The following is a 20,214-nucleotide window of genomic DNA, read 5'->3' on the forward strand; positions in this document are numbered from 1 at the left end:
AAATGGCGCGCTTACAAAATCCAACTGCTGCAGCATCTCATCAAGAATGACCCAGGTCCAGCACGCTGAATTTGCAGAATGGGCAAAACAAAAATTGGAACAGGACCCTCAGTTTACACAGAACATTATGTTCAGTGATGAGGCAAACTTTTTTTTGAGTGGGCCATTTATATGGATACACCTAAATATAATGGGAATGGTGACAGTTTTCTTGCGCAAGGTGTCTTGCATTGAAATCTGCTGCAATGACACGGGTACTGCGTTCACCAGGCATCAACACAATTTCTCTCCCCTCTTCACGTGTAACCTCTGTGACATGTCAATGGCTGTAAACAAAGAGAAACTTGGAAATAACTCACTAAAGAATAAAGTTATGTTAAAACCAAGCATACCATTGTTTTTCTTCTGAAATTCTCAATAAGTTTGATGTGTCACATGGCCCTCTTCCCATTAAAAAATAAAGTTGGATCCAAAAATGCCCAACTTCCAAATGGCCGCCATGGTCACCATCCATCTTGAAAAATTTTCCCCCTCCCATATACTAAAGTGCCACAAACAGGAAGTTGCTCTCATCAACCATTCCCATTTTATTTAGGTGTATCCATACACATGGCCCACCCTGTATTTTTAATTCCATTGCTCAGTTAACACAGTTTACTGCTATGTGTCAAGTAATCGGGACCTAGGGATGACCCCTGATGAACACTGGCTTTATATCTGGCAAAGTACAGTATAGTAAGATGGATGTCATTACACAATAACAACACTGAGTAATTCTTTAAGTTCCAGTTACGAGTCTCTCAACTAATTTTCTACATTAACAGCTCAATCGTATCTTTGTAAATAGACTCAATGAGAATTGTTTTAACAAAGTAAAGAATCTGAGACATGTGGCCATTACACAGCTCGTGACTTGTAGTTATTGATCTACTATTCATAAGTGAAGATAGGAATATTGAGGAAAAAAAAGTAGTAGGGAGTCAGCAAGTTTGCACAGCTAGAAAACTGAACAGGGAACATGATTAGATATGGTAGAGAGATAAATAAATAGACTACATCAGCAAAGCTGCTAAGTTCAATGATTGGCTATAGCGCTGTTGACGTGATGTCAGCACTGCAGATAAAAACAGACACTGGACTAGGGCAGTGGCGGAGACTCAGCACTAGACCTGGGGAGAGTGAGTAAATCACAGTTTGTTTTTGTTATAAGAAACAGCGCTTGGAGACAGAATTTTCCTGAGAAGGGAAAATCCCTAAAAATATGTAACTTGCCTGGTGCTCCAGCAAAACCTTTTGACATCTGCATATCTTGCTCTCCATCAGCACCTTGTGGCCTTACTGATCCAGTCTGTACCAATCTCCCAGGAGGGCCAGCTTGACCATGCTCCAAAATGACTCCATTGCGGTGTGGAACCAGTGGTATAACGATAGACCCTGAAGAGGTAGGTGGCTCTGGTTTCATTGGTGGTTGCTTTGGCTTTGTACTGGTAGGATCTAGAGGTAGTTGAGGTTTTCCTGGATGAGATGGGGATTGCGGCTTAGTTGGATACTGAGGTTCTTGAGGTTGTCCAGGCTGGTCAGGAAGTGAAGGAACTAAAGGTACCTGGGGGTATATTGTATGTGGTGGGACTTGTGGATGTTTTGGTATTTCAGTTGCGCTTGGTGGCTGTTCACGTATAACTTCAACTTTTATTGTATGTTTTGGCTTGGACCCTAAATGAGAAGAAATAATATTATATAATTGTTAGTAATATTTTTTCTTATTATAGACTCTTCAGGTGTATTATAATGTGTAACTACAAACCTTTCTGTCAGGCCATGCAATTCTAATATTGCTTCACATATTTTATTTTTACAATATTCAACATTATTAAGACTTCAGTATAAAAACTAAAATAATCTCTCTTCTACAGTACATTTACACAAAAAGAAAAAGGGTGTGAATTGAAAATAACCAAATATTTTATTAGCCTTGTCTCCTGTTCTATGTCATCTGTGCTTTTGGAACAAACAAAAATTCCAATAGAATTGAATCATTAAACATCTTGAAAAAGAAGATGACTGAACAAATGAAAAGTTACAGAACAACAATATTTCAGTAAACTAGTTGACTTAGCATTTTTCCCTTCTATGTTTTTAGCATTGTGAATGGTGACAATTATTTTAATTTTTAATTTTTATTTTTTAGTTAATAAATGGGTAAAAGAGGGTTGGGTACTGTTTATTTCAGGGCAGCACGGTGGCCCAGTGGTAAGCCTTGCAGCGCTGGAGTCCTGGGTTCAAATCCCACCAAGGACAACATCTGCAAGGAGTTTGTATGTTCTCCCCGTGTTTGCGTGGGTTTCCTCCAGGCACTCCGGTTTCCTCCTACATTCCAAAGACATACTGATAGGGAATTTAGATTGTGAGCCCCATCGGGGACAGCGATGATAATGTGTGCAAACCGTAAAGCGCTGCGGAATATGTCAGCGCTATATAAAAAATAAAGATTTATTAAATTTGACTATGGGGTTAGTAATGGGGGTGTCTGATAGACACCTCTCGATTACTAACCCCTGGGCTTAATGCCAGCTGGCATCAACCCCACTTGTCAACGCAGAAGGGCAAGTGGGAAGAGCGGAGGCTATGCACCAGAATTGGCACATCTAATGGATGCGCCATTTCTGGAGTGGCTGAGGGCTGATGTTCTTAGTCTAAGAGGGCCAATATCCATGGCCACTTCCCAGCCTATTAATATCAACCCACAGCTGTCTGTTTAACCTTCCCAGAATATTAACAACAGCCCACGGCTGTTGGCTTTCCCTCAGCTGGGGACCCCATGCTGTTTTTTTATTTAATACATATGACACACAGATGGCCGGTGCTGAATACAAGTGTCATCAGAGTCATCTGGTCTTGCTGATCGCAGCAAGCCAGGTGACAATTATCAGAGCTGCATTCAGCACCCAGCACCTGGGAACAATGCTAGCACCTGTACTGCCTTTTCCCAGGTGCTGGTGCGTGTCACACGGAAGACAGACGGATGTCCTCCAAGTGTGTTCAGTGTGCATGTGTGCGGTATTGTGGACAGTGCTGGCAGCAATAAAACGGACATGTCGTGTTTTGAACTCGGACACATGGTCCGTGGAAACACACTGACATGTGTGAAGACCCATAGATTTGAATGTGTGTAGGTGTCCCCGGTACGTGTGCAAACTGTCACCACACATACCGGAGACACTGACATGTGAAAGAGGCCTTACGCAAATAGGTCTAAGTTGCAATGCAAAATACAAGCCACGGAAAAGACTAGAGCTGGAAAACAGCAGCCATGTTTTCTGATGTCATACAACCCCTTTAAAACTAAAATTATTTAAAAAGTAAAAAGAAATACTAGTGTTGCGCTTGACTGCTATTCATCTAAAGATATTTAGATGAATATTTTAAAAGCATGCAATATAATGTTAGCTGAAAAGTATTTTTTTTTTTTTATTTAAAAGGCATTATTTATTTCACCTCTGAGGTGCAGTAAAACTAACTCATTGTTATAGGCATTTACATTTTATTCTAAATATATTTTCTCTAAATCTGGAAAATAACCTTCTTAATGGGGTAAAATTGTAATACTTGTTCATTAAATGCATATAATTTCTAGCGGAGTAAAACGGGCTTTTACCAACAGCAGCTGCTTTCACAGAAAAAAATAAAGTAGAAATTAAAAATGTAAAATCCAATTTAGCAAAAATAATAAAATATATCAATGTGCTGTTACCTGAAGAGAGTCATTTTAGACTACCGTAATTCAAAGCACAACATTAATAAATATCCAAGAGGTTTTTTCCCCCGATATAAATTCTGTATTTACTAAACTAAGCTTCATAATCTAATTTTCATCCTATAAATCTAACAATGGGCTGATAATTTTGTAAATCACTGTATTTCCTACCTTCTCCAGGCTTGCTCTTGGTAAGATCTTGTAAATCAGTTGTAATTTTGATGATCTGTGTTTGGAACACCTGGACAGAATTATTCAGGCCATAAATGTCAGTTGAATGTGACTTTATTGTCCCATTGATCTTGTTTATACAATTCCATAAACTGGTTACATGTTTGTTAAGTCCATCTTTAATCCTTTGCAGGCTTCCAGAGATGGTGTCCAGCTTTCCACAGACATTTTCCAACTTAGAAACTCTGGCATTGACATTTGAAAGCTCATTTCTAACTCCCTGTGCATTTTCAGGGCACTTCCCTTTATCAGCAGTTAGTTCACGCTTTAGGACTTCAAAATTGTCTTGGATATTGTTACAACAGTTATCATTTGTAGAAACATCTGAGGTACCATCGAAAAGTTTTTGGACAACTTCAACTTTCGCTAATAGGCCAAGCTGATTATCCATGACAGTAGAGTTAATACCTTGAACTTGGTCTTTTAAGGAACCAAACTTATCATTCAATAAATCAACACTGTCTTCAATCTGGTATAGATCAATTTTAACCATTCCCAGCTCAGTTTTCAAACCTTCTAAATCTGATGTCTTGTTTTGCAGCAACTCAAATTTTTCATTCATTGTATCAGTAAGTGACTTCAAAAGAAGAGCATTATCTAGCTGTGTCTGAACCAAAACTTCATAGTTATTGTTGTAGCCCTCTGTGTTGCCCAAAGATCCTTCCTTGCCATGTAAAACAGCTTTCAATTCATTATCCAGCTTCTGTACCACATCTTTCAATTCATTGACATCATTAAAAATGGAACTAGCACCAGTGCTACTGGAATCAGCAGGATCACGATTACTGGTAAAATCACCCAACCTATTCTCCAGTGATTGGAACTTCCAGTCAATTAGATCGCTCATATTGTCAACACTACTGTTAATTAAACCTCTCAAGGTGTCTTCAATATAGAAGCAATGCTCCTCTACATTTCTTTCTGTGACATTAACCTTAAACTCTAAATCAATCAGTTTCTCATTCCAAGAGTGGTCTGGGGTTAAGGTGTTCAGACGCTGTACCTCACTGTCTAGTCGGGCATTAAGAACCAGGTTGGCTTCAGAAATTCTATCAACTTTTTGACCCAAATTTTTCAGGATGGTGTCAATATCAGTTTTGCAACAATCAGAACCACCATTTGGTGCAGTCAGGACTTGAGATTTCAACTTGTCTATTTCATTACGGAGCTCAGCCTCCTTTTCAAGAACAAAATCCTTGACCTCAGAGCAGCTACCCTCATTCTCTTCACATTGTTGCTGAACATTAGTCAGTTTATACTCACAAGAGTTTTTCAGATCAGCCATTTTTCTGTCCATTCCCTCAAGCATCTCATTTCTTAGAGCTTCCAACTTATCATCAACATTAGATACAGATGCTGCTACCGTTGCTGATGGTTGACGAGACATCTCTTCAATATCAATTAAGCGTTCCTCATACAAATTGATTTTTCTGGTTAGTTCTTCAATTTGATCAGTTTTCTTTTCAAGTTCTTCTCGGGCACTTGTTAATTCAGACACTAGATCTTTTACACCATCCTCTTTCTCAGCACTTCCAGTGAACCCTGGTAAATAGTATTCTGTCTTACCACCAGTGGCACTGGCTGTGGGAGTCAAGTTGTTGAGCCAAGTATTTAAAAATTTACTGGTGTCTTCCTGAACAGTGATCTTTAAGTTTTCGTTTACACCCGTCAAAGAGGTTTGCAAGTCAATAACAGTTTGTGTAAGTCGGAGCATTTCTTCCTCAAGAGTCTGAATCTTTTTCTCTTGTGCTGCATTTAATTCTTGAAAATCTTTTTTAGAGTCCAATGGTTTGTACTGTTGCACATTTAATTCTAAGGTGAAATAATAAACAGTGATGTATTAACTTATCAAAGCATCATGACAAGTTTCAAGTAGGTAACGCATGACTTGTGAAAATATATATTGGTCCATATTACTTTTTACTGCCACCATTCAATACTTGAAGTAAAGTTCTACTGTAGTCCACCAAACTATTTTAACTTGGTGGCAACTTTGGAATTACTGAAAAATCAAATTCCCTGTAAGTAGCTACTTTTCAAAGTTTAAACCCTATATAAACACATTGCACCAAAAGGGATCGTACCAAAAAAAACCTTTATTGGACAAAATACACAATTAAAATATTAACAATATTAATTGGGATACTCTGAAGGTGACAACTACACCAGAGCCGCAGGCAAGAGGAAAAAAGGACATGCTTGGTATCAAAGTAAGAAAGAACCACCTCTGTATCAGTGCATATGTACTAGTGATCCACAAAGTTATAACACTAGGCTGGTAAAAAACGTCCAGTAAGCACATAACACCAGAGCAAGGAAAGTATGAAGTTATAAGAGCATGATTACCTCAAAACCTGCGGCGCCACCCCTACGCGCGTTTCGGCGTGCGTGCCTTCTTCCGGGGGAGTCCCGGAAGAAGGCACGCACGCCGAAACGCGCGTAGGGGTGGCGCCGCAGGTTTTGAGGTAATCATGCTCTTATAACTTCATACTTTCCTTGCTCTGGTGTTATGTGCTTACTGGACGTTTTTTACCAGCCTAGTGTTATAACTTTGTGGATCACTAGTACATATGCACTGATACAGAGGTGGTTCTTTCTTACTTTGATACCAAGCATGTCCTTTTTTCCTCTTGCCTGCGGCTCTGGTGTAGTTGTCACCTTCAGAGTATCCCAATTAATATTGTTAATATTTTAATTGTGTATTTTGTCCAATAAAGGTTTTTTTTGGTACGATCCCTTTTGGTGCAATGTGTTTATATAGGGTTTAAATATTGTAATTGCATGGGATTTCTTTTTGATAGTAATCTCCCATACAGGCACAGGTGTTTCATCACACACTGTGTATTGTGTATCATTTTTTGTTTACTTTTCAAAGTTGTACATTCCAAAATATTACTTACCTGTGTCCTTCTTCCCACCACTTGGACGAGGAGTATTCATGGGGATCTGTTTGGCCTTGTCAGCGGGGCCCTCCTTGCAATCTTCACCCTTAAAACCGGGGCAACATCTCCATTCCATCTCTGTAACAACTTTGAAGGATGTAACATACCTAGGTCTAAAGCCAACCTTATAGCTGCAAAAGAACAGAAGACACAATACTTGATCAGTTTTATACACCAGGCTCGCAACTCCGACTCCATAGAGTCATACATAAAGAATAGCACAGATTAATCTCAACTAAAAACCGAGATCCTCATATCAGGAATAGGACATTTATAGGACATTTCATAACTTTCCTGAATTCTTAGGGAAATTTAAAGCACATTCAACTACTACCCAATTTATTCTATATTTTAGGAGTCGGAGTCAGTCCATTTTATACCGACTCCACCAAAATGGGCACCGACTCCACAGCCCTGTTAATATATGTAGTAAATCTATTTTAGTTTTCAACTCCCACTTTATGTCATGTTGTATTGGAGCGCCCCCATAGGACCGTGGGGTACTCGGAGCCGGGTCCTTCGGTTCTCAGCGGGGATGTCACGGTGGCTGACCCGGTCCATGGCCCTAGGGGCGTACGTTGATAAATGGGGGGAAAGGTCTTTAAAGCGGTAGTTCGTGACGCCACCTGTGGTATTCGGTCAGGGTGACCGATGCTGCTTAGGAATCCGCTGGGCTGATGTTATAGCAGCTTGATAGTATACCTTCCCACAGGTGAAGTGTATCCCCAGGGCTTCCCACAGTGTAGATGGTGGATGGTGTGAGGCGCAGTGAATAACGAGGACACAAGGTTGCAGTCTCTTTACCTTTACTGAATGCTTCAGTGTCCACAGTCCAGGGCACCGGATCACAGGGTAGGCAGAGTCCGGCCGGTCTGAAGGCAAATCCATAGCCTTTCTATGCACACAGTAACACAGTAGGTCCTCACTTGCATAAGCTCTAATAAGGTCCTCACTGTTATTACTCCTCTCACTGTTCCCCGTGGTCGGATAGAACAAAACACATATGACTGGTGGCCTGAGGCTTTTTATAGGGACCCTAGAGACGCCCCGGCCCCCACAAGTTGCCACCATGTCTCCTGTGTATAAAGGTCGGGCAGCCAACATAGAATTAACTGTCCTGCCAGTCTCTGAAGTAAAGCATAGAGATCCTTACTCCCTCTGTATTCTGGCCACCGGTATTCCTGTGCTTCAGAAGGAGGCAGCCTCTCACAGGACAGAACTCCTTCTGGTTTCCTCTGGTTTGCTATGACTTCGTTTCTCACTCACTGCAATACACTTCCTTTCAATGTCTCTTTCCTAGGATGCTGCCGCACGTGGGGCAGGCGCAGCTCTGTGGACCCTCGTCCTCCTCAGATCGCAGTCTGGATCTGACTGGACCTCGCTCCAGCCAGCTCGGTCTGGAGACCTTTCTCTCTCGACCCGCAGCCAGGAACTCCCTAACTTTCCCTCCAACTACCAGTTTTACCTAACTGTGAGGAGTGGTCTAGTAGATAGGACCCTTTGCTCCCCCTGGTGGCTGGAGTGTGAAGTGTGTTGTGTGTGGTTGTGATACCTGGACAGAAGATCTCCTTTATTGCCTTCAGACGTAATATTGCTCTCCCTGGTGGAAGAACAACATTACTGCAACGACCAGGACTCTGGGGCGTTACACTCCCCCGTTAAATCCAGTACTCCCGGACTGGGAAAAGAAAACAACAATTACAGGTTAGCAATAGACATGCAACATTTTTGAAATGCTATAAAACAAGTTAATATAACAGTGCTTCCCTTTATGGGAGGTGATAATACTTGAACGTTACAAACAAGAACATATTTACATTGTGCGTACGACTTTAAATTAAGTAAATAACAATTATTAACTAACTAACTATGAACGACCATCACCCATACGGGTATACAGGTCCTTCTCAAAAAATTAGCATATAGTGTTAAATTTCATTATTTACCATAATGTAATGATTACAATTAAACTTTCATATATTATAGATTCATTATCCACCAACTAAAATTTGTCAGGTCTTTTATTGTTTTAATACTGATGATTTTGGCATACAACTCCTGATAACCCAAAAAACCTGTCTCAAAAAATTAGCATATTTCACCCATCCAATCAAATAAAAGTGTTTTTTAATAACAAACAAAAAAACCATCAAATAATAATGTTCAGTTATGCACTCAATACTTGGTCGGGAATCCTTTGGCAGAAATGACTGCTTCAATGCGGCGTGGCATGGAGGCAATCAGCCTGTGACATTGCTGAGATGTTATGGAGGCCCAGGATGCTTCAATAGCGGCCTTAAGCTCATCCAGAGTGTTGGGTCTTGCGTCTCTCAACTTTCTCTTCACAATATCCCACAGATTCTCTATGGGGTTCAGGTCAGGAGAGTTGGCAGGCCAATTGAGCACAGTAATACCATGGTCAGTAAACCATTTACCAGTGGTTTTGGCACTGTGAGCAGGTGCCAGGTCGTGCTGAAAAATGAAATCTTCATCTCCATAAAGCATTGACCCTGCCCTTGATGAAACACAGTGGACCAACACCAGCAGCTGACATGGCACCCCACACCATCACTGACTGTGGGTACTTGACACTGGACTTCAGGCATTTTGGCATTTCCTTCTCCCCAGTCTTCCTCCAGACTCTGGCACCTTGATTTCCGAATGACATGCAAAATTTGCTTTCATCAGAAAAAAGTACTTGGGACCACTTAGCAACAGTCCAGTGCTGCTTCTCTGTAGCCCAGGTCAGGCGCTTCTGCCGCTGTTTATGGTTCAAAAGTGGCTTTACCTGGGGAATGCGGCACCTGTAGCCCATTTCCTGCACACGCCTGTGCACGGTGGCTCTGGATGTTTCCACACCAGACTCAGTCCACTGCTTCCTCAGGTTCCCCAAGGTCTGGAATCGGTCCTTCTCCACAATCTTCCTCAGGATCCGGTCACCTCTTCTCGTTGTACAGCGTTTTCTGCCACATTGTTTCCTTCCAACAGACTTACCATTGAGGTGCCTTGATACAGCACTCTGGGAACAGCCTATTTGTTGAGAAATTTATTTCTGGGTCTTACCCTCTTGCTTGAGGGTGTCAATGATGGCCTTCTTGACATCTGTCAGGTCGCTAGTCTTACCCATGATGGGGGTTTTGAGTAATGAACCAGGCAGGGAGTTTTTAAAAGCCTCAGGTATCTTTTGCATGTGTTTAGAGTTAATTAGTTGATTCAGAAGATTAGGGTAATAGGTCGTTTAGAGAACCTTTTCTTGATATGCTAATTTATTGAGACAGGTTTTTTGGGTTATCAGGAGTTGTATGCCAAAATCATCAGTATTAAAACAATAAAAGACCTGACAAATTTCAGTTGGTGGATAATGAATCTATAATATATGAAAGTTTAATTGTAATCATTACATTATGGTAAATAATGAAATTTAACACTATATGCTAATTTTTTGAGAAGGACCTGTACTATCTACTAAGTGCAAGTACAAAACAGTATTTTCCTTTATTCAAGTGCGAATACCCTCTAAGGGTGTACTATAAAACTTCAAAGTGCAAACCAATATGCTATTCTTACTCCTTCTACATATGCAGGACTATCTATCAACCCCTACGGGCTCACTGCATTTTCCTTCAGCTTATCCCTATAAAACCTAACACTTACTTTAACTTTAATTTTATTCAAAGTACATCATTCAACATTTTCTATTCCTAGCTACATACTATCATTATGTAAACACTAGATGGTGGCCCGATTCTAACGCATCTGGTATTCTAGAATATGCACGTCCATGTAGTATACTGCACAGCCCACATAGTATATTGCCCAGCGACGTAGTATATAGCCCAGCCACGTAGTATATAGCCCAGCCACGTAGTATATTGCCCAGTGACATAGTATATTGCCCAGTGACATAGTATACAGCACAGAGCCACGTAGTATATTGCACAGCGACGTAGTACATTGCCCAGCCACATAGTATATTGCCCAGTGACGTAGTATATTGCACAGCGACGTAGTGTACAGCAGAGAGCCACGTAGTATATTGCCCAGCCATGTAGTATATTGCCCAGTGACGTAGTATATTGCCCAGCCATGTAGTATATTGCCCAGTGACGTAGTATATTGCACAGCGATGTAGTATACAGCACAGAGCCACGTAGTATATTGCCCAGTGACGTAGTATATTGCCCAGTGACGTAGTATATTGCACAGCGACGTAGTATATTGCCCAGTGACGTAGTATATTGCCCAGTGACGTAGCATATTGCCCAGTGACGTAGTATATTGCACAGCGACGTAGTATATTGCCCAGTGACGTAGTATATTGCCCAGTGACGTAGTATATTGCCAGTGACGTAGTATACAGCACAGAGCCACGTAGTATATTGCACAGCGATGTAGTATACAGCACAGAGCCACGTAGTATATTGCCCAGCAACATAGTATATTGCCCAGCTACGTAGTAGATTGCCCAGCTACGTATGTCACAGGTTAAAAAATAAAAAATAAACATACTCACCTTCCGATCCGAGGGCCCATTGTAGTTCTAACATACTCACCATACTTGTAGTTCTGTCGCCTGTGTGCGGTACAGGCGGCAGCTTCCGGTCCCAGGGTGTGATGACGTCGCGGTCACATGACCGTTACGTCATGGCAGGTCCTGCTTGCGCAGGCACGCAGGGCATGTGATGACGTCACAGTCACATGACCGTGACGTCATGGCAGGTCCTTCTGCCATACGATCCTTGCTACCGGAACTTGCCGCTTGCACAGAGCGGTTACCGGAGGATGGCAAGCAACGGGAAAGGTGGCGGAAGGTGAGTATATAATGATTTTTTATTTTTGTTTATTATTTTTAACATTAGATCCTTTTACTATTGACGCTGCATAGGCTGCGTCAATAGTAAAAACTTGGTCACACAGGGTAAATAGCGGCGGTAACGGAGTGAGTTACCCGCGGCATAACGCGGTACGTTACCGCTGGCATTAACCCTGTGTGATCCATGACTGCGGGGAGTATGGAGCGGCCGCCCGGCACTGACTGCAGGGGAATAGGGAGGCACTAATCGGACTGTGCCCGTCGCTGATTGGTCGCGGCAGCCATGACAGGCAGCTGGCGAGACCAATCAGCGAATGAATAACCGTTACGGAAGTTGAGGACAGACAGACGGAAGTACCCCTTAGACAATTATATATACATAGATTATTACTATCTAACTACTCAAGGCAACATTATCACTCTTAGGCAAAGAGCAACAAGTAAACATTTCCTTTAAGGGTAAACCCAAGTTTCTCAATCAGGTAGTGCAAACAATCAAGATGCAAGTCAATCATCAACTTGTAAAACAGCAAGAACTTTCACGATGTCATCAGGAACAGTCTCTTCGAGAAGCTCTTCTTGTAAAACCAGTAGAGAGCACCTTTAAGATGGTGCAAACTATTTACAGAAACAGTTTGTGATCATGCACAGTCCATGATTCTGCAGTTCTTTTAAAGCAATTATAACTTGTGAAAAACAGGTTTAAACTTGGAATCCTCCTGGAACTGAGGACCCCTTTAAGGCATAACCCTGGACGGGTTTTAGCAGCAAAGTAACAGGAAAAGTTTTTAAAGAGAACTATTTACATTCCTTCTTCAGGGTTTCTAGGTTTATTGGTAAACTGCCTCCAGGGCCTTATACGATATCTGGTAACCTTTTGCCTTGGACGACTCGTGTATATGTCCTCGTCTACATCGACCCCATGGGTCCGTTGCTCATGCATTGTCAGGTCGTGGGCTGCAATTGCAGTCTGAGTGGCTTGCGTGCGCATATCAGTTACCGCATCCATTTGTACTTGCACATCAGTGATAGCCGCAGGGGCGGCAAGATCAATCTGCCCGATGCTAGGTGACCTCATTAGAGGGGGAGCCTTCTTTACTTCCCGGGTATGCCAACCGGTATCTGTCTGGTAGCGGGTGTAGGTGACTATGTCCCCCCTACACGGCTCGTAGTCAGTGAAGTCTGTGTCAGTGGGAGATGGTACTTCCTTTTCAGTCGCGGGGACCCCTATTGGCGGCTCTATCTCCTGGATGTAGCCCTTCTTATTCTGGAGGGGAGAGGCCACCACCTCCCCCCATCGTACCGGAAGCACAGGTGTCGAGTCAGAGCCTGAGTGCTGTACAGCCGCTGGGGTCGGCTTGGTCACCGGGGTGACGGCATTCTCCGTACCTGTATCGGACATGGTTCCCCCGATGCTGCCCCGCTCTGCGGTCCCGAATACTGGGGTTGGTGGTAGAACGGCCGGTATTTCCGCCTGGGCGTCCTCCTGGCGCAGGATCGGCCTCGCTTTCCTCGGTGCCGTAAAGCCGTTGTGCCACGACAGTCGACACAACTGCTCCACCCATAACTGCACAAAATCGACTTCCTCCAGCGGCGGCATGCCTGGGCACTCTTCCTCCAGTGACTCGGGATTGCTGTGGGTCGGGTCGTCCTCTTTCAGGTACCCGCTGATCGCCATCTCTGCTCCTGAATTGTCGGTAGCACACACATGCTGCTCCTCCATTTTCTGGGGTGGAGCTCCTTCCTGATTTCTGGGCACTTTGTCTTCTCGCAGCAGTAGTCGGAGGAGGCGGTCGTCACTTTTGGCGCCACTTTGGTAGTCTCCTCCCATGTTGGCACGCCCTTCTTCTCCAGCGCTCCTCGTGGCGCTATAATGGCGGCAATTTTGGTGGGAATTTTGGCGGTAATGGCGATACACAGTTCAGCAATGAAACACTGTTCAAATACAGTTCTGGCACAGTTCTTAGGCGCACATGACCCGATTTTCAGGCTTAAGTAGATCCTGCTCGTGACGCCAAGATTTTGAGTGCCCCCATAGGACCGTGGGGTACTCAGAGCCAGGTCCTTCGGTTCTCAGTGGGGATGTCACGGTGGCTGACCTGGTCCGTGGCCCTAGGGGCATCCTTTGATAAATGGGGGAAAGGTCTTTAAAGGGGTAGTTTGTGACACCACTTGTGGTATTCGGTCAGGGTGACCGACGCTGCTTAGGGGTCCGCTGGGGTGATGTTATGGCAGCTTGATGGTATACCTTCCCACAGGTGAAGTGTATCCCCAGGGCTTCCCACAGTGTAGATGGTGGATGGTGTGAGGCGCAGTGAATAACGAGGACACAAGGTTGCAGTCTATTTACCTTTACTGAAGCCTTCAGTGTCCACAGTTCAGGGCACCGGATCACAGGGTAGGCAGAGTCCGGCCGGTCTGAAGTCAAATCCAGAGTCCCCTTATCCAGGTGGAATTCAATAGCCTTCCTATGCACACAGTAACACAGTAGGTCCTCACTTGCATAAGCTCTAATAAGGTCCTCACTGTTATTACTCCTCTCACTGTTCCCCGTGGTCGGATAGAACAAAACACATATGACTGGTGGCCTGAGCTTTTTATAGGGACCCTAGAGACGCCCCGGCCCCCACAAGTTGCCACCGTGTCTCCTGTGTATAAAGGTCGGGCGGCCAACATAGAATTAACTGTCCTGCCAGTCTCTGAAGTAAAGCATAGAGATCCTTACTCCCTCGGTATTCTGGCCACCGGTATTCCTGCGCTTCAGAAGGAGGCAGCCTCTCACAGGTTAGAACTCCTTCTGGTTTCCTCTCCTTTTGCTATGACTTCGTTTCTCACTCACTGCAATACACTTCCTTTCAATGACTCTTTCCTAGGATGCTGCCGCACGCGGGGCAGGCGCAGCTCTGTGGACCCTCGTCCTCCTCAGACCGCAGTCTGGATCTGACTGGACCTCGCTCCAGCCAGCTCAGCCTGGAGACCTTTCTCTCTCAGCCCCCAGCCAAGAACTCCCTAACTTTCCCTCCAACTACCAGTTTTACCTAACTGTGAGGAATGGCCTAGTAGATAGAACCCTTTGCTCCCCCTGGTGGCTGGAGTGTGAAGTGTGTTGTGTGTGGTTGTGATACCTGGACAGAAGATCTCCTTTATTGCCTTCAGACGTAATATTGCTCCCCCTGGTGGAAGAACAACATTACTGCAACGACCAGGACTCTGGGGCGCTGCAGTATATCAATGAATTTTTGCCTAAATTAGTTGTGGCTATACAATTGTGATCCATTATTGTATAGTGATATACTTTGCTTTTCCTGGCACGTGCTTGATATTAGTGCAGACTTTCTGTGTGTGTGGTTCTAAGAACACATCCCATCATAACAGTAATAGATGGTATTAGTCTAATAAAAAAAGTAAGGAAGCCTTGATACTGCTCAGAGTAATCCAATAGTAAAAAGATACTCAAATGAACCTTGAAAACTGCATGCCTCAACAGGTCCAAATGTGGGATTACCGATTCACAACTTTGGGATTGTGTACCTCCCAAATCTATTAAAAATATTTATGCCTCCCACCCCTTATAAACAGCAGTCTTCAAAGGAGTGGCAACAAATGCCACATGGTATTCTTCGATTTCATACCCAAGTACAGTTCTAAACTAAGGAAAAAGTGCTGCTGTCACAGGATGTAATGTATAATATTTTTATTTGTGCATATAAGACAATACAATATTGATTTTTTTTATGGCTATGATTACAAAGATTTTCTAAAACTTCGCAAAAGAAACAATAAACCTTAATGGATAATAATTTTTATAATCTTCACCTTGATGGGCCATTCTGACAATCATCAGGTATAAATCCTATATTTGGGGGTTAGCACGATTATATGCAAGTGACAACTGTGTAATGTGAAGCAGTTGGGTATGAAGCACAATATACTGGTAATACCCATATAATGAATATCAACATGTCCCCAATCGCTATTAACCTGCAGATATGGGGTTAATCTGGAGCTTAAAACCTTCTAAAACTACCTAGCTGTCACACTGAAAGCACCAGGAGGAAATTAACTCTATTCTTTCCAATAGACTTCGGCTTTCAGTGAACGGTACAGCTCCAATCATGGCTCAGTATACAGAGAGTGGCAGCTGTAGTAAGTACGCCCTGGCACATTGACAGAGAGCAGTCTCTACAGCGTATCAGTGCAGAGCAGAGGTTTCATTTCCTTCTGTATTACGTTACCAATCAAACAGATAAAAACCACTTCCCAACATGACATCTATCTGTTATAATTTCTTCTCACATCCTCTTCTAAAAAACCTTTCCCTCACTCATGCCAATACTGGTTTGTACATCATTATAACAACCGACAGGAAATATCTGTATCACATCTAGGAATATATATATACATAAGCAGTTTTTTTCTGCTTGCACTGCATACTAGAATATTAACTGCTAGAAATTACCCCATATATAATATGGCCATACTGGATTACAATGGCCAAAATAAAACTATGCATCGAGAACTGGAAACCAGCAAATATATCTAATAACAAGAAAGTTAATACACTCAAAAGTGTTAACCTAGGCTCCCTAAGAAATCAGGAACATTATTTTTTACTGAAACATCTTTAAATACAGGTCCAATTGAGTATGCAACCATTATGTGCAGAAATCTGACCCATAAGTCAAAAAGCCCCATACATACAGTGGGGAAAAAAAGCATTTAGTCAGCCACCAATTATGCAAGTTCTCCAACTTAAAAAGATGAGAGGGGCCTGTAATTGACATCATAGGTAGACCACAACTATGAAAGTCAAAATGAGAAAACAAATCCAGAAAATCACCTTGTCTGATTTGTAATTAACAAAATTTCATCTCAATATTTTGTTATATATCCTTTGTTGACAATGACAGAGGCCAAAGGTTTTCTGAAAGTCTTCACAAGGTTGGCACACACTGTTGGTGGTATGTTGGCCCATTCCTCCATGCAGTTCTCCTCTAGAGCAGTGATGTTTTGGGCCTGTCGCTGAGCAACACGGACTTTCAACTCCCTCCAAAGGTTTTCTATGGGGTTGAGATCTGGAGACTGGCTAGGTCATTCCAGGACCTTCAGATGCTTCTTACGAAGGCACTCTTAGTTGCCCTGACGGTGTGCTTGAGATCATTATCATGCTAACAGGATAGCCTCCCAAATCTCACCAGAGAGATAATGTCAGGTGAGATAACGATCTGGTATGTCCAACTTGGACTGCCAATCCTTTTATGCTCATTGAGATAAGCTGTCACAAGAGGAGACCGGCAGCAGCTTTGTCATGGAGAACACAGGAACAGAGCTTAGCACTCCTGTGTATGAAAAAGTGGGGAGAGACAGTTGTCAGCTGAATGATCATCCGAACCATCATTCAACCGACAGCTATCTATTGTGTATGGGGGGGCTAAAGGTACCTTCACACTAAACAACTTTCCAACGAGAACGACAACGATCCGTGACGTTGCAGCGTCCTGGTTAGCGATCTCGTTGAGTTTGACACGCAGCAGCGATCTGGATCCCGCTGTTATATCGCTGGTCGGAGCTAGAAGTCCAGAACTTTATTTGGTCCTTAGATCGGCGTGTATCGTCATGTTTGACATCAAAAGCAACGATGTCAGCAATGTTTTTACATGGAGCGTGAACGATAAGTGAGTCGCCGTTACGTCACTGGATCGCTCCTGCATCGTTCTGGAGCTGCTGTGTTTGACGTCTCTACAGCGACCTAACAGCGACGCTCCAGCGATCTAGTTTAGGTCGGATCGTTGTCTATATCGCTGGAGCGTCGCTTTGTGTAACGGTACCTTTAAGGTTTAAGCTGCCCAATCTTTTTGAATTTGGAAATTGGTCTGATGTATAAAATCACAGGATCAAATGATAGGACCAAATTGTTGTCTAATGAATACATGCATAATTTTTTTTTTCCAAGATAACAGGATACAAGGAACAAGATGCCAGAGATGATAATATTGAGTATAAAAACAGTTTTCAATCTGGACAGTGCCAAGATGCGACCGCCTAGGCTGAGAACCACTGGTAAAATGAGCTGCTGCAAGCGCAGCATCAGTGACTAGCAATGACGTCATCGAGGTTACCACAGGTCACTGAGGGTGCATTCCCTGCAGGGCAAGTTAAACTGTGGTGACCTTGCTGAGATAACTACTCGCACAGTGAGAAAAAGCCTCATGGTGCAGCGGTGAGTTCACAGTGAGAAATTTCTCACAGCGAACTGCGGTGAACTCTCTGAGCTCAGCGCTGCAGCGTGAGACTTTCTCACTGTGCTAGCAAGGGTGTCACCGAAGTCACTGCATTTCAGGGGCCTGCTTGGGAAAGCACCCTCAGTGACAGGCATTAACTTTGATGACATCACCGCTAGTCACTGACGCTACGCTCACAGCAGTTCATTCATCAGTGGTTCTCAACCTGGATGGTCGTATCTTGACAACAATCCAGGTTGAAAACTATTAATCTCCAGACGTGGATTACGGGGTAGGACAGAACATAGGACAGATGAGGCATACGGTTGTTTTTATTTTTGTTTTATTACAGGAAACGAGGGCTTCAATGCAATGCTTGTTAGGTGAATATAACTGTACTTGTTAAAATAAAAATGGAAAAGTATATTTTTTAATTTCAAATAAAGGACTTTATTCTTGCTGTGTGTTTATTTACAATATAACTCTGGGATTAGTAACGGATAGGTGTCTTACATTACTAAGCCGTGGGATAAATGTCACCATACAATACAAAGGATACCACAACCCCACAAATATGAACCCCCACTTGCCATCAACACAAGGCAAGTGGGAAGAGCTGACAAAGCGCTAGAATTGGCGCATCTAATACATATGCCTTTTCTGAGCGGCTGCTATTTCTAGGCTGGGGGGGCAATATTCGTGGACCCTTACCAGCCATCAACTGTCTGCTTTAGTTTGGCCGGTTGTCAAAAATTGGGGGGCCCACGCAATTTTTTTAAATTATTTATTTAAGTAACTTAAAAAAATCGAAGTGGGGAACCCTCCATTCTTGATAACCAGTCTTACTAACGCTGACATTGAGGGTTACAGCCCCCAGCTGTGAATTTTGCGTTGCTGGTTATCAAAAATACAGGGGAACCCCGGGCTGTTTTTTTTGATTATTCATTTAGAGTACAGGCTGATTAATGCTCAAATCAGCTGCCTCCTGCTCTCACTGTTATTAGTGGCAGCAGGCGTAGGCTGATGGGAATAGTAGTCTCATCAGCCAACGCCAGTGACGGGAGGTAAACCTTTTACCTCCCATCATAGCTGCGGATTCACGCTGTCATTTGACAGCATAGGAGCCGCAGCTGTCTGACCGGCGGTAATGATTTTACCGCTGATCAGAAGCAGTGTTTGCCACGTTCTCATGCACCCAAACCCGAACAGTAACATGGACTTCCTGGTGAAGTCTGTGTTCAGTGTATGTGACCAAACAGTAAGTGTTCGGTACGGATGCCAAACTTTATTGTTCGTTGTTCGGGTTCGCCCAGCTCTACTCCTGAGTACACTGATATCTCATATGTGGCGTAAAACTACTATTTGGGTGTAGGGCAGAGCTCGGAAGAGAAGGAGCGCCAACTAAATTCTGGATCTAAATTTTGGCTGGAATATATTGTGGCTGCCATGTCACATTTGAAGAGCCCCTGACACGCCAACACAGCAAAAACCCAATTTTGGAAACTACAGCTCTCGAAGAATTCACCTTGGGGTGTATTGAGCATTTTAACCCTCAGACCTGTGCTTAAAAACTATTTTTGAGGCACAGTACAAAGCTCAGAAGGGAAGAAGCGGCATATTGGAGTTCAGATTTTGCTGGAATGATTTGAGGGTGCCATGTCACATTGGCAAAGCCCCTGAACAGCAGGACACCCCCATAAGTGACCACATTTTACAAACTACACCCCCCAATGAATTAATCTAGGGGTGCACTGAGAATGTTAACACCACAGGTGCCTCACAGAATTTTATACCATTAGGCGGTGAAGAAAAAATAATTACATTTTTACCACTAAAATGTTGTTTTATCCCCAAGTTTTAAATTTTATAATGGCTATTAGGAAAAAATGGATCTCACAAGCTTGTTGTGCAAGTTCTCCTGAGTGCGCTATTATCCTACATGCAATAGGGAAATACTTTTCAGGCACAGTGGAAAGCTCAAAAGGGGAAGAGTGCCATATTATAGTGCAGATCTTGTTGATATGGTTTGGAGGTGCCATGACCCGCTGGAAGAGCCCGAGGTGCAAGACCAGCAGAACCCCACATAAGTGATGGCATTTTACACACTACACCTCTCAAACTCATCTAAGGGTACAGTGATCATATTGACACCAATGCTTAGCCACACGACAAGACTTGGGAGGAACGGAGAGCTATTTGACTATTTGGAGAACAAACTATGGTAGAATAGTTTGCAGACTCCATGTGCAGAGC

At 43.1% G+C, this 20,214-nt stretch overlaps 1 protein-coding gene across 2 annotated transcripts in view; it reads right to left on the reverse strand.

The window, feature by feature from the left end:
* EMILIN2 (elastin microfibril interfacer 2) overlaps positions 1 to 20,214 on the reverse strand; it is a 112,708-nt gene that overhangs the window by 35,529 nt on the left and 56,965 nt on the right. Inside the window, exons 1-4 of one of the 2 annotated variants that reach the window (XM_077270309.1) lie at positions 8,480 to 8,677; positions 6,886 to 7,058; positions 3,926 to 5,797; positions 1,273 to 1,713 (exon numbers count right to left, since the gene is read on the reverse strand). In XM_077270309.1, the coding sequence (XP_077126424.1) occupies positions 1,273 to 1,713; positions 3,926 to 5,797; positions 6,886 to 7,003 (2,431 nt within the window). In that variant the 5' untranslated portion in view covers positions 7,004 to 7,058; positions 8,480 to 8,677. Of the gene's footprint in view, positions 1 to 1,272; positions 1,714 to 3,925; positions 5,798 to 6,885; positions 7,059 to 8,479; positions 8,678 to 20,214 lie in introns of those variants that run through there. The other variant, XM_077270308.1, reaches the window with a different exon arrangement.

Source organism: Ranitomeya variabilis, chromosome 6, assembly GCF_051348905.1.
Source record: "Ranitomeya variabilis isolate aRanVar5 chromosome 6, aRanVar5.hap1, whole genome shotgun sequence".
In the NCBI taxonomy this organism is placed as follows: Eukaryota; Metazoa; Chordata; class Amphibia; order Anura; family Dendrobatidae; genus Ranitomeya; species Ranitomeya variabilis.